The sequence below is a fragment of the Anguilla anguilla genome, chromosome 3 (genome assembly GCF_013347855.1).
Source record: "Anguilla anguilla isolate fAngAng1 chromosome 3, fAngAng1.pri, whole genome shotgun sequence".
Lineage (NCBI taxonomy): Eukaryota > Metazoa > Chordata > Actinopteri > Anguilliformes > Anguillidae > Anguilla > Anguilla anguilla.
In genome coordinates, this window is record NC_049203.1 from 30,197,060 (window position 1) to 30,215,096 (window position 18,037).

An 18,037-nucleotide genomic window follows, 5' to 3' on the forward strand; every position below is an offset into this window, starting at 1 on the left:
TTCCATCTCAGAAATATAGCTAAGGTGAGACCTTTCTTAAGGCAGCAAGATGCAGGGAGGTTGGTACATAGCTTTGTCTTTAGCTGACTAGACTACTGTAATGCTCTGTTAACCGGTCTTCCCAAAAAACAAATAAACAGACTTCAACTGATACAAAATGCTGCTGCCAGTTTTAACCAAATTAAAGAAACGGGATCATATCACCCCCGTACTACAAACCCTGCACTGGCTCCCTGTATGTTTTAGAATAGATTTTATAATTCTCTTATTGGTTTTTAAATCACTTAATGGTATTGCACCTCCCTATTCAGCAGATATGCTTTTAAGGTATGTGCCCAGCAGATCCCTGAGGTCCTCTGGTACTGGCCTTCTGACTGTTCCAAGGATTGGGGCCAAGAAAAGTGAGGAGGTATTCAGTTTCTGTGGCCCCAGCCTTTTCCCCAGATACTTTCAAAAATAATCTCAAGACTTACCTTTTTAGCATTGCTTTTAGTTAGGGCATCCATATTCTTTTGTAATCATTTTAATCTTCTTAAATCGTTTTATTAATTTATTTTTTATCTTATCTTTTATTAACTTATGTATCACCTGATTTTTTAGTTTTTTATTTTCATTTTTGTGTTCAGCACAGTGTTGCAAATTTGTATGAAATGTGCTCTATAAATAAAGGCTGATTGACTGACTGATAAGGACCCACAGTTGACAGTGCATGACAGAGCAAAAACCAAGCCATGAAGTCGAAGGAATTGTCCATACACCTCCGAAACAGGATTGTGTCGAGGTAAAAAAAAATTCTACAGCATTGAAGGTCCCTAAAAGATCACAGTGGCCTCCATCATTCTTAAAAGGAAGAAGTTTGAAACTACCAGGACTCTTCCTAGAGCTGGCCATCCAGCCAAACTGAGCAATCAGGGGAGAAGGGCCTTGGTCAGGGAGGTGACCAAGAACCCGATGCCCACTCTGACAGAGCTCCAGAGTTTCTCTGTGGAGATGGGAGAGCCTTCCAGAAGGGCAACCATCTCGGCAGCACTCTAACGATCAGGCATTTATGGTAGAGTGGCCAGATGGAAGCCACCTAAAGGACTCTCAGACTATGAGAAACAAGATTCTCTGGTCTGATGAAACCAAGATTGAACTCTTTGGTCACAATGCCAAGCATCACGTCTGGAGGAAACCAGGCACCGCTCATCACCTTACGGTGAAGCATGGTGGTGGCAGCATCATGCTGTGGGGATGTTTTTCAGTGGCAGGAACTGGGAGACTAGTCAGGATCGAGGGAAAGATGAATGGAGCAAAGAGATCCTTAATGAAAACCTGCGCCAGAACACTCTGGACCTCAGACTGGGGCAAAGGTTCACCTTCCAACAGGACAACGACCCTAAGCACACAGCCAGGACAATGCAGGAGTGGCTTCAGGACAAGCCTGTGAACTTGAACCCGATCAAACATCTCTGGAGAGACCTGAAAATAGCTGTACAGCAATGCTCCCTATCCAACCTGACAGAGCTTGAGAGGACCTGCAGAGAAGAATGGGAAAAATACCACAAATACAGGTGTGCCAAGCTTGTAGCGTCAAGAAGAGTCGAGGCTGTAATCACTGCCAAAGGTGCCTCAGAAAAGTATTGAGTCTGATTACTTATGTAAATGTAATATGTTTTTTATTTTTAATACATCTGCAAAATTTTCTAAAAACCTGTTTTCACTTTGTCATTATGGGGTATTGTGTGTAGATGGATGGGAATTTAATCCATTTCATAATAAGGCTGTAACGTAACAAAATATGGAAAAAGTGAAGGGGTCTGAATACTTCCAGAAGGCACTGTATATCTGAGCAGTTTTTCAGTCAACGAGGTCAAGAATAAGCCTGCACGACCAAATTGGGTGCTCTCTACAGCCACCTACAGTTTTCAGTCAGTGCATGATGACTCTCATTCTCGTCAGTGAACGAGTGAGAGAATGAGTCTGAAGTCGGAAACAGTCACGTCACAACAGTCACAGACTCTTGTTTGTGTTTGTGGGTGTCTGAATGAGAGCAATGAGGGAACTGATGAACAAATCGGTGAATGAATCCTTTTGGGGGACCGAGTCAAATGATTTGTGCCCTGAACAGAACCGTAACGCCCACAACTAGTTTGATGGCCGCGAGGAGGACAGTAAGTTACTCATAACTACAGTTTGCAAATCTTCATTAGATAATGAAACTCCTAAATATCCCAATTACACAGAGCAGCATTTAAAATGCTATTTTAGCTAGTTAAACTGGTAGACTCTTTTATGCTTTTGGTCATTATTATTCATTATTTTCATTGATGTCTCTGATATTTTGAAGCACTTGCACTGGTGAAGCCAAACGACATTTATAATTGTATTTACAATTTAAAAAATACAATTCTGACCACTCTTGAAAGGATGCGTTGTCACTTTTGTACCCAACATAAGCAGTCTGTGAAGAAAGGCAGGACAGAAAGTCGTTTTATTGTGGTTCCTACTTTGGAAATTACGATTCACACTAAGTATAAAAATTAAACAGGGTAATGGGAGCAATCAATTACACAGGTCACGTCAGGGCCAAAATAATAAATGCAAGCAATGAAGCTCAGTCCAGTGAGTTTAAAGTGATGTGGTTGAACTTGAGCAGAAAAGATGCTACTGTACACTTCATAATTAGGGGTCCAAGCAGCGAAGCTGGTGGAACCCTGTTGTATCTGTTAGGATTATTATTATTCTTATTATTTTTCTCCGCTAAAAGTGTCTGAGGCTCAGCAAACATAAGTTGTAGACCAACCAAACTTGGTAGGTGGGTTCCTATGGCCCCCCACTACTCAGGCACTAAAAAGCACCTATGTTGGCCAGATGGTGGCGCTATAACAAAGGGTTTTGCGTAAAAGGCCATAACTCCCACACCATCAGTTAGATCAACACAAAACTTCATCGACCGATGCATCTGAATGTGCTCTACAACTTTGCCATTGGGACCACCTATGTCCGCCATATTGTTTGCCCGCCATTTGGACTTCTTTATTAGTTGGGGTGCGAAAGGGCTTGAGCTCCAAATCTAAGTGTTACGACATCTAGGAAACTTCTTTACGGCAAGCGACATCCATGGCGACGCAAGTAATCCGACACTGTAGGGTCTAGTTTTTATCAGTGAGGCGAGGGTCTGAACGTCGGGGAAGCAATGGAAGACAGTGCCAGCCAGAGTGCATGCTAGGCTATTAAAGGTTTGTTAGTAAAAGCTTTTTGAGAGGATGAATAATTACTTTTCTTTGGCATGGATCCATTTGAAGACAATATCGGGTGAGTTCGTTCAGTCTTTAAATCAGTCATTATGGTGAGAAATAGCTAAACCATTTTATTGGTAGGTTTTGAGTTTGTGCAAACGCGCGAAAACACGCTGGTATAATAAAACATGATGGCAATACATGTATAGTCCGCTTCGTTCCGTTGCTACCATAACAAACTATCTTCTGTCTACAGCTGCAGTTTCTCGCTGCAATTTCTAATATTGAATATTAACAAAAGACGCAATTTATGCTGTAGTCTGCCAATTTCTAAATAAATAATACGGTACTCCGAGCGCAGGTAGCAGGGGTGGCGAGTTGATATTTAGTTTTTTGTTTTTGTTAGTAAAAGCTTTTTGAGAGGATGAATCATTACTTTTCTTTGGCATGGATCCATTTGAAGACAATATCGGGTGAGTTTGTTTAGTCTTTAAATCAGTCATTATGCTGATCGTATTCTCAATTTAATCTCTAAATTGACTGTAAGGTTAGGGTTGTAACTAGTTAGCTGTTTCGTAGGTGACTTAGTTAATGCACTCGTCTTAACTATTGCTTGTATTTTTGCATATACTGCGTTGTTGCTGTTCTTGTTTGTGTTAGTGTTAATCAGTTTAACCTACAGGGTCCAAGTTGAACTATGCGGTTGTTCCCTGCACTTGGAACGGTAGGCTACTGCCCTCTAGGGTTTTCGACACACTTGTTCCTGGTTATGCTTATACACTTTGTTGTACGTCGCTCTGGATAAGAGCGTCTGCCAAATGCCTGTAATGTAATGTAATGTGATATTCTGTAGCAACAAGATAAACCAGACATTATCCCTAAAATATGCCAATACAGCAGTCAAAACGCTGCTCACTGAATAATGAAATAAACGAGACAACGTTTTTTAAAATTATACCATGTCATACAGTCAATATCTGGGACTATGCATTTAATAAATATACAATCTTACCATCGGGTTTACGCGTAGAGATGTCCCTTTTGCGAATGAGTGGTCATATATTGTCTTGGACAATCCGTTTGTGAAATATAGGCGCATATGTGACGCCTGGGTCGGCTACCTTCAAAAATAGCTGTGCGTAATACCACACCTGTTGCTTACGGCGTTGTCGCCCTTTTTAGTACAATTTGGCTTGATTGACAATTCATTTATTCAGTAGGTGAGAGTATAAGCTTTCTAACGATGTATAACATGTCTGATTTTGCTTTTGGAATAGCGTTTTATCGGTCAAATTTTCTTATATGCCAGTGTCTAAATAAATAATATGGTAGGCTATTCTGCGAGCAGCACGCAGGTCGCGAGTTCATATTTCGTCTTTTGTTTAGTTTTTTCTCAATGTCGTATTTATTCTTTGAAATGTGTATTTGTGTGTTATTATTCTGTCTCTGAGGCGCTCCGAAATGTGCATTCTCTGCTAAGCTGAGCCATGGATTTGTATAGGTTTGTGTCTGATGTAGTGTTGCACAGTACGCCGACACTTCAGCACTTTTTCCGTACTTAAAAAAAAAAAAAAAAAAAAAAAGAAACGGTTCGGTATTAGAATTTTCTGACATTCGGTAGTTTTGCGTCAAATGTAAAAGCCAGGGACATGTGTCTCCCGCATTACCGATTGAGAGGATGAAAAGTGTCATTCGTCAGAATCTTCGCTAGATGGCAGTAGCAACTAAGGTTGGCAAGTGAGGTGACCTGCGCTTGTGCATTCTTCATGGTTGATACAGCGCAAGCTTAGACTCAGTTCACTTCAGTAGCAATAGCTGTTCTAATTTGTAAATATTTTATTATAGGAAGATGCTGTATTGTTATTGAAATATGCTGTTTTTAGATATATTTTAAAGTGAAAGACCTGTTTAAAGATAATTTACTTTACAATTGTTTAATTTTTGAAATATATTTAATATAGTTTTCTATGGTTTAGTGTTGTAACACTATAGTCCTATGCTTATTGATATGTTGAACAGGCTTCGACTTAAAGGTTGTTAATAAACCAGGTTTTTAATAAACTGTGAATTCGAAAATGAGGTCATCCCTTGTGGACATTACGTTTCTGATCTATTAAGGTAATTTCAGTATTGTTAGGTACCGAGTATTGAATCAGTATCATTTCAGTATCAATTATCGTGATACTAAACCTGGTATTGGTATCAAAATTTTGGTATCATGACAACACTAGTGTGACACCTTTTTTAGTTGCGGCATGGAACCGCTGCAACTGTACATACACGCCGGGCCATATATGTGTTACGACATCCCATCTAAGTGTTGGGATTTTTTATACAATCATCATGATATTCAGTAGATTTGTTGGGTGAAGGTATATGATCATGAGGACAAAGCCATTTTAAAATCGCTCAATAGGGGGCGCGATGGTGCCAATGCTTGGACCCCTCCCAACACCGCTTGCGGCTTTAATTCAATCCGTTACTACTATCAGCAGTTACAACTTTAATGAAGACAAGTGAGCCGGTACCAGTGGCAGTCATACATGCCCAAACCATAATATCCCCACCACCATGTTTCACAGATGAGGGGAGTGGGGGTGTTTTGGACCTTGGGTAGTTCCTTTTGGCCTCCACACTGATACAAGTGCATCTTGGTCTCATCGGTCCGCAAGACCTTTTTCCATGTTCTTTCAGGTAATTCTTAGCAAACTGTAACCTGGCCATCCTGCTTCTTCTTTCTGCTTACTGTGCAGCCTCTGGAGTTTGGTTTCTGTAGTCTTTTATGGACAGCATATCCATGCCCACCATCTGAAGAGTGTTCTGGTCTGTCGGTCTGGTGTTTGAGGGTTTTCTTAATTATGGTGAGAATTCTTCAGTCATCAACTGCAGAGATCTTGGCTCTTTCCAATAACTGAGCTCACCAGTCAGTGGGTTTACATGATGTTTGAAAAAGTTGATTTATTGTATTAGTCCGGCTAAAACTGGACTTTTAAAACTCATGTAAACATCATAGTCGGACTGAAATAGTACGAAGTTGAATTTTTCAAAGTCGGACTAACATACCTAGATAATGCAGTTCGGGGTCGATTTACTACGGCATGTATACGCTTCAATCGGAGTATAATTGGCCTAGGCGTTCTGCGCATGTTCCGTAATTTACATAGCAACTTCACGCACACGGTGGCCAAGCGGAATCGATAACGTTTCAGAAAATATATAACTTTAAAAGATTTAATTCAATCTTCTACTGGGACTTTTGCCGTTTATTGAGGGTGTGACTGAAAATTTTGGTGCCGCTGACTATAATCGAATGTTTTTCACATTTACCGTTCGATTGAGCAAGTAGCCTGTCATCCAAAGTACATTTTTATGGGTTAGTGCTGTCCGATTGTACTTCACATTAGCCTTGTATGGCGATCAATAAAGGCTAACAGCACAGTACCACTTAATTATTGTCACTTACATCACCACTGTAATAAACTAAAAAAGGCAACAAACAACCTTTTCTGTGAGAAATGCATTGTCAAGCTCACGCACATACACTGCTGGCGACATTCTAAAGGTCCTTTTTGAAAAAAAAACGCATTTCTTGACGGACAAGGAGACTAACTTCATGCTATCGCAACTAAAAAAGTTAAATATCCTAAAATACATGGATGGACGAAAAACACAGAATGACAAACTATTCAAAAAAGTTGCGACAAAATTGGAGGAAGCAGGATTTAGGCTATAAGAAGCCTTAGTCAGACACACCTCGGTCAATAATTTGATTCTGAGTCATGTACATTGGGACAACGACAATAATCCAATTAAATCTCATCTTTGGCCAAATCAAGCTATTACTATAGCTCGATTTCAACTGTGCATGTAAACGTACTGAGTGTTTTCTTTCATCTTAATGGTGTTATAAACAGTTGATTTTTGGTTTATCTGCCTGTTATTTGATCCATTTGCCCATCTTTGTAGGTATTTAGGTAACACAATGGTGTAGGGTCAGGAAGGGGGGCAGTTTGGGGAGGAGATTTCTTTATATATTTTCACTTTTTAATAGAACTCCTGAACTTTTTTAATATACCTTGGCAGGTAGGGTAGTGACATTTGAATCTGATGAAAAACACGTTTTCAGCATACAAAAATTCAGTTACTCACACGTACAAAGCACTGTCTATAAGCCATTACTGCAAACGGGTAAAATCTAGGCCTGCCATTAAAAGTATTGATATCAAAATAAAGCCAAGTATTAAGAAACAATATTGTCTATCTTACCTTACATAAATTAAACAAGCTGAATTCCAAAAGTGATGCTACTCAATGTTTCCTAAATTGTTTCAAGGCCTAGATTTTGCCAGTTTGAATTAATGACTTATAGACAGTGCTTTGTACATGCGAGTAACTTGGCATTTTTGTACATTTAAAATGTATTTTCATCAGATCATATCTTTTTTGCTGTGTGTGTTATGAGTAAGTGATAATAGTAATTCATATATAAATGTAGGCTATGCATACACATGAATGCATGCAAACACACAGCCTCAATTCTGAAAGAAATACACAGGCATGGATGACAAAAATATGCATGTCATATTTTAAATGAAAGTGTTTTTAATGGGCTCTTGTACACGACAGACGTATTATTTGTATGTCGGTAGAGGATCTATAGGGCTAACTAATGTGGCATAGCAGAGTAGCTATAGTAGACCAGTGAAAAAGAACTTATCAGCACAGGCGCAGCAATGAATGTGAACCGTTTTTGACTTAGAAGTCATTATCTTATGATAGTTTCTATACGACTGTAAACGTTACCTTCAGGATCAAATAGCAACGAAGGCACTGGTATCTGTACTAACATTATACACTTGGTCTGTCCTAATGGACTGGTAAATGGACTGCATTTATATAGCGCTTTTATCCAAAGCGCTTTACAATTGATGCCTCTCATTCGCCAGAGCAGTTAGGGGTTAGGTGTCTTGTTCAAGGACACTTCGACACGCCCAGAGCGGGGTTTGAACCGGCAACCCTCCGACAGCCAGACAATCGCTCTTACCTCCTGAGCTATGTCGCCCCTCTCGTTGGCAAGGTAACTAATGTTAAACTAGGTGAAAATGCCAGAAGCGTAACTGTCTAAAGTATGGGTGTATTTTATTAGGATTTCAGAAATATAAATGAGTTTCCCGCAAAGATTTTACAGATTCAAGAGCAATAGTTTAAATGTTTTATTTTTAGTTAGCCTGCAAGCCAGTGTAATGAGTTAGAGTTTTGCTTTAGTCCATGAAGGGATTTGAACCCGGGTCTGACACTCATTCAAAAAGCTCCAAATGCAAACATGCTACCCAGTGAGCTGCTAGGGCAGTAGATAGTGTGTCTGTATCCAATGTTTTTATTGGCTGATGTACCTAAATGTTCAATGGGGAGACATATTCTTTGTGGGCCTGGAGCATTTGTGATGATGTAATCAGGCAGGACAAAGAAGAATGAAAAAATGCAAAAGCCCCTGAGTTTGGGGCTTTATTGTGTGGACGTTTGAAATTGTTTTTGAATTACGTCTGTTGACATGGGGTCAGAAGGTAAGGAAATCAATGTTTTTAAGGGCTGAGAGTCTGTGGTCATTGTGGTTATTTCTGTAGGAAATAACCACAATGACCCTGAAAAGTCCCAAACTCTCAGTGCTGCATAAGTATGGGGCATGGCTCCCCACCAAGCCATAACTTGGCAGGATGGCATACCTGCCGTCCCAATACATGGAAGAAAAAAAAAAAAAAAAAAAAAGGAAACCTACCTTCAAAGAATCCTCCATAAATGGATTCCCCTCCCCTGCCATTACCTAGAAAAACATAGAATGCACATTCAACATTCAGGCAGAAGTGCAATGCTTATGAACAATATGAACAGCAAACACTGTGACAGATCTTACCTTCACTGAAATCTCCTCCTTGAATCATGAAGTCCTTTACAATTCTGTGGAATAAGCACCCTTTATAATGTAGTGGTTTTTGGGTGCCTTTCCCAACTCCTTTCTCTCCTACGCAAGAAAAAAAAACTCAATCAATATAGGGACGATCAAAGCTCATATCAGCATTATCACAAAGACAGTATGTTGATATTGCCAGTGCAGGCACAATGGAGTTTAATAGGACAGCGTGAATTCAACTAATTATAGCACCAACTAGAAGTAACAGATATTCATTTCAGCACATTAGGCACAAACCAGGGGTTTTGCTTTGAAGCCCCACCAATCAACTTTCTGGAATATTCCTACTGAGAAAAATCAATGGGCTTATTTTTGCTGTCCATTCCTCTCCCCTTAGTGCCCTCCAAGAGACGACAATTGGAAAGGATGTGAGGAAAATATACGAGGACGGGGGAAATTGAGGCAATGTGTATTACAGGGTTCATACACTTTTTCACCAATGATTTTCAATGACTTTTCCATGACTTCTCCACAACCTTCAACTGAATTTCCATGACCAAAACAAATGACTTTCTCAGCGGGATGATTTAAAATTATTAATTATTTAATTTATAAGTAAAATTAGGTCTGCATCTGAAACATGGTGCCTCTCTAAAACAAATAAACACCAGACAGACACACTTAGATACATTCTCTCATATTTGAATTCGAATAGTTTAACATTTTTGTCAATGTCTCAAACAGGGCTCGAAATTGCGACCATTTTGGTCGCATATGCTCCCGAAATTTAATCTGTGCGACCTCGAAATATAATTGTGAGCATTTGTGCGAGTGCAAATAATTGTTCTGGTGCGACCTTTTTTTTATTTTTCCAGTCGAACGTCTCTTTCTCTGTACATTCGCTAGTTAGTACACTCAGTATGTGCCTTGTGAGCTGACGGTGACCCTTCTAACCAGTTGTAAGCTTGACATTCTTACCTTTAATGCTGATTTTAAATGGGTTAATATTAGCCTGCAATCACTCCCTTTCGCTGCACTCCACTGTCACGCGACACAGAGAGCTAACGCGTTAACTAATATTACCTGAAGACAAAAGTTTATGTTCAATTTATTAGCGTTATCGAAAGCTGAAAATTTGAAGCGAACGATTACGGCATTTTTTTTGAAACGTTAACGTAGTGTTTTGTGTAGCGACCCGTTTGAAACAGCTAATTTCTCCGATGCAGTTTACTGGCGGTTGATTTAATTAGCGGTATTAATGTGACGAGAAGCGCTTTGTCATTTGAATGCATAACACGCAATTCCTTGAAGGGTCGACACATTTCAGGCGTGACAGTTTAACTGTTACTTGTAAACCGTACTGTTATATTGTCGTTTTTTATCAATAAAAAATCTATTGCATAAATTGTTGGTGCTCCTAACTTTTTGAAGTTGGGAGCACCAGTGCTACCAAGTAGCCTAAAAAAGTCAATTTCGAGCCCTGATATATTATTGAACTGCACTTCCCTGGCATATTGTCGGCACAGTAGGGCCGACGTTTACTAACTGCTACATTAGCAGAAGCGTGCCTGTTGGGCGTTCCTGTAAACAGATTGAGCCAGACCGAATTAACTTCTCACACCACCAAAATACCACGAAGGTTACGTGCCAATTTACTATTACTAAATAGTATGTATTACTATACATACTATTTTTATGATTGGATTAATTAGTAATTATGTTTGATGCAACTTTAGCTATATTTCCATTACTTTTCAAAAAATATTATTTTCCATAACTTTTCCAGGGCCTGGAAATTGCATTTTAAATTTCAATGACTTTTCCAGGTTTTTCATGACCGTACGAACCCTGGTATTAGGAAAACGAAACGTCTTTGCTCTTAAGCGTCAGTTTGAAGTCACATCAATTACATACTGAAGCCACATCATTTACATATGTGGATCCACAGGTTGATTAATGTCTTGGGTGGGCTGCCTAAGGGTTTTTTGAAGCCTAAGTAAAGAGAAATAGGGCAAGCAAACAAACAAAAAACAAGCACGAAACCGTCCAGACCCACGATGCAACTTGGCGAACTATATTCTTTGGTTGATTTTACGCGCTCATATATGGCAGTTGGTTTTCTCAGAATTCTATATAGCCAGGTCAATATTTTCACTGGAGACTTGATACATCCTGCCTTATAACTTCAAAGTCCCAGGTCATTTGTGAATGGTTTAAATGGATTTTGAGAATCCTTGTACGGCGATCAATAAAGGCTAACAGCACAGTACCACTTACTTCTTGTCATTTCTACCACCACTGTAATGAACTAAAAAAAAAAAGCTACAAACTACCTTTTCTATGAGAAATGTGTTGTGGAGCTCACACGCATACACTGCTGGCGACATTCTAAAGCTCCATTTTGCCCTCCGGACTATACAGCTAGCTAGCTATGGCACATCCTCACCTCTGTAACGTTATTTGTTGTCCTCCGTGTGTCCAAACATATGTATCGGTGGTTGTAGCTATGTGTCCTTAGCTCCTACTCATGCGTGCATGATAGCATCCGTACGCGCTAACTAGGTTAGCTAAAGTGGGCAAAATGCGAACATGTTAGGGTTAGCTAAAGTAACGTTAGGCGATAAAGCTGTGCTTAAAAATGTTGCCGTACCACCTGCGCATGCGTCCTACTAAACGAAGCACCACCTGCACATGCGTCCCACCAAACCTCCCTCAAAAGTCGTCCATGAGTGAGTGAGTACAATTTGCACGCATAGCCCACGGCGCAAGATATGGTGTGTATTTATTTGTACAATTTGGTTGTAAATGAGCCTATATTTCACAAATTGATTGTCCAAGACAATATTTGACCACTCAGCCTCGAAAGGGACATCTCTACACATAAAAGCAATGGTAAGGTTATATATTTGTTCCATATTCAGTCCCAGATATTGACAGAATGAAATGGTATCATTTTAGAAAAAATTGTCTTATTTCATTATTCAGTGAGCAGCATTTTCACTGCTGTATTGGCATATATAGGGCTATTGTTGGGTTTATCTTGTTGTGACGAAATACGATTTTTTTGTGGTGAAAGAATATTTTTATTAATGCCCACATAGACATTATTGTCCACTGAGTCATGGGTGGGGGGTGTAGTTGCAGATTAGACTGCAGGGAGGGGGTGCTTGTTAAACAAACGACTGGTGCGACTGTATTCAGCATAGTTGTCGTCTATTGTCTGCTAATAAAACTAGAACACAGAGTTTGTGTTTTCAACTCACAGTTGCAGAAGCAATGAATGTCTGAGCTGAGAAATCTAGGCACACCGGAGTGCAGGCCACTAGGGGGCTTGCATGAAGGGGTTAACAGTTGCACACAAAAATATAAAAATCTATATATTTAGCATATTGATCCCAACCATAGATTTTAAATATATAACAAGCTATCTTCTCATAGCAGTTAGCTAATGTCAGCATTATGTTGTACTTGCTAGTATAGTTAATAGTCAGTAACAAGAATAAAGTACAACTATTGAAAATATTTCAAAATATACTAGTTATCTCTCACCAGTTCTTATATATTGCAGATTCTCTGTCCTTTTCTGAAATGAACCACACCCTGATCCAACAAACCAAGCAGTCTGGCATTTTGCCATCTAATTCCAGCACTTCACACAAAAGTTGAGTAAACGTAATCATGCCTGCTTCCCTGTGCTCTCCCTCCTCTTCACCTGTCCTTTGCTGCGAGTGCAATCTGTTTAGTTATGTGTCTTTTGCCGTTAGTGGTAATGTTATTTGTAATAAATGTATATCTAACGCTAAATTAGCAGAAAAGATCTCCGAATTGGAAGCTCGCATCCAGGCTCTTGTAAGGCGGCATACAGAAGTGTTCTCCTTATCAGACCTCCAAAAGAAAACAGACAGCGTCTGTTGAGTCAGCAAGTGTGAAAACATCCGACTGGATCAGCATTATGTATAACTTGGGTTCGCCATAACAATGATTGTGTCTTTATTTAATGACTTGGGGTTTTTCTTTGTATGGAAGGAGTGAAGTTCAATGGTTTGAGTAGACTCGTCAACAGTCTCCTATGCATCACATGCTTATAGCCATTTCAACACTCAGATTTTGCACTACTGTACATTGTCATTATTACTGAATACACTGAACAATAAGCTACTTTGATTTTAACCTAGCATTCCTCGTTAACCCATAACACTGCACACCTAGCAGTTTCAGGTCCTAACATACACATAGAACTCAGGATATCTGCACCTCATAGTAACCTATTCACTAGTGTTTTATGAGGATACACAATTGTATTTATGCAGGCTACACAAGCCAGACATGTCTGCGTCTACAAAATCAGATGCCGATCCGTATAGAGACACACGACTGATGGACAGCAGTCTCTCCTTTGTCTATGCATAACTGTTAGCACAGAGGAAAGGTTAAAACACTATTTAGTCAGATAATCGACATAACATTAAATTAATCCCATTCCAGTACCACGGGGTAAGACGACACGCGTTCCTTCGCTGCTCAGATACTTCCACTGTTTGGTTTACAAAGGGTTTCTGACAGTTAGTGACCTTGCCCCCCGGGTACACTGACTATATGAGGACTCTTAAACAGAATCTCATCAACAGGAACGCAAGTGGCATTCCACTGCTGGTATACCACCTGGCCGTGAAAGACAGTCTTGGTGCCTATAAGCATTCTCTCACCAATGCAATGTCTACTTACATTTCAAAGCTTACACAAGAGAATCCCCAGTTTCTATTCAAGACAGTTGGTGATCTAACTAAAAATCATGCAGCAACTAAACCTCAAGCTTCTTGTAGCAGTAATTACTTTCTTTCTTGGCTTTCTTTTAAAGTAGAATAATAGGAATATTGATATCACACACCAGCCCCCTAGACACACAGAACTTGAAGCCTTTACTCCCTTACTTTCGAATGAACTACTCAAACTAGTTTCTTCTTCCAAATAATCCACCTTCACTCTTGACCCCATACTCACAAAGCTACTGAAAGAGCTAGTGCCTGTTATTGGCAAACAAATTCTTCATATAATTACTTCTTCACTGTTAGCCAGCTATGTTCCCATATCTTTTAAAAAGGCAGAAATCAAGCCATGGCTCAAGAGATCAAATTTGGATTCGACAGACCTGGCTAATTATAGACCCATTTCAAAACTCCCATTTCTATCGAAGATTCTTGAGAAATGTGTAGCACAACAACGGTATTCTTTCTTACAGGACTAGAATGTGTATGAGAGGCTTCAGTCCAGTTTTAAAAAGCATCATAGTACACAGACATCCCTTGCCTGAATATTGAATGATCGGTTTCCCTCCCTTGATTGTGGCTATATCTCTGTTCTTGTCCTGCTTGACCTCAGTGATGTCTTTGATGCCACAGACCACCATATTCTCCTCCTTAGGCTAGAAAAATCAGTTGGTGCCACTGGGCAAGCCTTTATGTGGTTTAAATTAGGGATTCACCGATTGATCAACCATTACCGGGCAATAATACTGCAATCACCCATCGGCCAATAAAAACAAACCAATGGTCAGCTACAATTATGTCTGTAAATCAAAAGGAAAAAATAGTTCATTGTTTATTTGTAATTTAAGAGTTGGTTTTCATTTCCCTGTCAGATACAAAACAATTGACACTTCATTTTCCATATTCAGTGTTTCCCCTAAAATTGTGTATGTATGCATGTATGAATGTATGGGCTTCCAGGCAACAAAATGCTTTTTTAAAATGCCAAAAAATAATGCCAAATATCTATTCACTTGGAAATCAATAACCATTTGGCATGGGAGCCTCTGTAAGAGTAAAAGTGCTGGATGCAGCTGTATTTACTTCAATCGGGAATTAAATACAGTACGCATGCTATCTAGCTACATGTAGCCAACTTCTTTAATAAAGACACATAGTTGCTAATCAATAGCTTTGTAAACATTCTAATCACATGACATCTGTAGTGCGTCCATTAAATTATAGAAAATGACGCTAAATTAATATTTGCTAAACTTTCAATGTATTATTTCTAACTCTACCTCAGAAATATACCAATGTAATATAAAATTACATCTTTTTTAGCAGATGCTTTTATCAAAAGCAATACACAATAGCTGCATACAGTAGGTCGTTAAAGCAACTACAGAACAGAGGTCAGTGAAGGTAGTACCAGTTATCCATAGCCATGACCATAAATACATATTGCTGTATTTGAAAAAATAAAGAAGCTAATATTTGGATAGGCTACGGATAACTTCATGAAAAAGTCAATCACTTTACAAGTGTATTAGCTAGCTATGCTAGACCTATGGCCTGCTAATGTTACTTATTTCACACACAATTCCGTGTTTAACTCAATGTTCTCATCCCAGTTCTAACTCAATGCCCAGGAATAGCAAAATAGTGAGGGAGGAAAAACACAATAGCTCAGTGGTTCTGTGAACACAAAATGAACACAAAAAGCCAGAAGGCATGTGTGCGTGTTTTCGTGAGTGTTTGTGTGTGAAGACAGATAAAGCAAAGTTAAATCTGATGCTTTGAATGCACAGTCAGGGTTTTCCCTACCATAGAAAGGCTTAGGCGCAGCGCCTAAGTGATTTTGCGGAGCAAAAGCCGAATGAACGTAAAAAGGCATTTAGGTGCCATATCAGAATGAATGTAAAAATAACGGTGATGCGCTGACCAAAAAAAAAAAAAAAATGGAGAGGTGGCTTTATGGTTCTAAACACTCCGCGCTATGATGGAATTATAAATAGAAGTGGGTGACTGACAAGCATTTTTATGTTTTTATGCATGGTAGGTTAAATGCATCTACAGAATATAGCATTTTTTTCCCCCGAAGATGGTATTTCTCGATGTAATTGTGCTGCCGTGTTAACATTACTACGGTTGCGGGTCAGGCACTTTTCACGGTAAAAATAAATTTTAGGATAGCGCTTCAAATTGCTTGTGTCGAAAGTGCTGCGATGGAAACAGCGATAGATTTACCTACTAGCCACATCTGTCAAAAATGTAAACAAGTAATAAAGCTTTCACGGTCAGGAAACATTTTATGACAACGTTAGCCAGCGAAGCTAGTTAGTTGATGTTACATAAAGATACCTCGATGGGAACTAACGTTGGCTTGGTAGCTAAACAAAGTTAGTCTTTTTCTGATGAAAACTGCTGGTCAAAGCGTTTTTTCAAATATTTTTTATTTACAGGCTAGTAACAGGCAAGACTATGTGAATAAGTACATATTTGTGCAAGTGTAAAAGTGCTATCCAAAGGAAGTCAACATATCACAATAAGACAAAGCCAAATATTGACCAGAGCAGGCGGTGCAGTTACATCTCCGCAAACATCAGAAAAATCAATAAAACCTCAGATTGGGGGGGGGGGGGGGGCGAACTGGTTATACTGTTATTAACTTGAATACCACTATGACAAGGCCATGTCGTATTTGCCATAGCATTCACATCGTGGTAAAGTGTGGCAGGCAAGAAAGAAATGTTCCAACAAGTGCTACCTAGCTAACATTATCAAAAGTTTAGGTAGCTGACTGGTGCGAAAAACTAACCAATGAGGAAAGTCAGCTATGAGGTTAATCCATTACATTACAGGCATTTAGCAGACACTCATCCAGAGCGACTTACACAAATTTTTACATAGCATCTACATTGCATCCATTTATATAGCTATATATATATATATATATATATATATACATACACTAAAGCAATGCAGGATACCTTGCTCAAGTGTACAACGGCAATGCCCCACCCAGGAATCGAGCCTGTGACCTTTAGGTTACAAGATTAGCTCCTTATCCAATATACTACACTCTCACCCCCAATCAAAAACAAACAGTTGATTGTTATCTAATACAAACATATAGAGAGTGAGTTAGCATAAAGCTAGTAAAAACAATATATGCACTCATTTTACCAAAAAACAAACCTCTTAAAGCACAGTACCCATACTATCCACAGGTAATTATAAGGCCAAACTTTGCAAGCTAATGTTATAGTATTAATTAAAATTATATGACATTATATTTGGCCACGTCATAGTCCAGTGTTTTATAACATTATAATTTTAAGTTGTTGCTTCCTGTAAAATGTCTGCAAAAGAGGACTGCTACTGCGACCACATCAGTCATCTAGCCAAGAAATACTTGTTCAGTTCAATCCAATTCAATTTTAATTGTACGCTTTTTACAGAGAATTGTCACAAAGACACTTTACAGAGTAGCAAGACAAGAAACAGAAAACAGAGCAAACACCAGGCCTGAACCCCCAAATAGCAAATACATGAGGTAAAAAATTCCTAGTGGGGAGAAAACCCTCAAACAGTGGCAAGAAAAAACTCCCCAAATAGGAAGAAATCTCAAGAGGAACCCAGCTATAGAGGGGGAGCCCATCCTCCACTGGCCATCCTCCTGGTGTAAAGCAGCAGTAGAATGGAATGTAGCATAAATGCTGCAAGGGGTCTATCACAACATAGAGATTGACTTATGATTTGGAACAGTGCTGGGATGCACAAGCGACTGACTTATGTTTTTGTAGCCTGTGTATGCCTGCGACAAGTCGTGCATCGGAAAGGACTTTCAGGGTGGGTCATAATGTGGCAAGCTGCATGGGACTTGTTTTAATACCATTTCCGCCATATCTCCCTTTGCGGCCGGACCCAAGTGATTTGTGCACATCCCAAGTCGTCTTGACTGGAACCTGTCGCGACCCCAACTTTGGCAAAGAAGCCTTCCAGGAGCTTACGCACACCTGCAGTACCCTTGGAACAACTGCTGAGCTGATGCATCACCTAACGGAATTAAGGACTGGCCTCCCTTTTTATTGCCGTTATTGAAACATATTTTATTTGACAAAGCATAAAAGAAAATAAACACATGATTTAACTAATTA

At 39.3% G+C, this 18,037-nt stretch overlaps 1 protein-coding gene across 6 annotated transcripts in view; it reads right to left on the bottom strand.

Annotated features, from left to right (window-relative positions):
* ppig (peptidylprolyl isomerase G (cyclophilin G)) overlaps positions 1 to 18,037 on the bottom strand; it is a 107,719-nt gene that overhangs the window by 71,527 nt on the left and 18,155 nt on the right. For all 6 annotated transcript variants that reach the window (XM_035410015.1, XM_035410010.1, XM_035410014.1 and 3 more), the window contains 2 exons: positions 9,133 to 9,240; positions 8,998 to 9,042 (listed from right to left, as the gene is read on the bottom strand). In XM_035410015.1, coding sequence (XP_035265906.1) covers positions 8,998 to 9,042; positions 9,133 to 9,240 — 153 coding nt within the window. The remainder of the gene's footprint in view (positions 1 to 8,997; positions 9,043 to 9,132; positions 9,241 to 18,037) is intronic.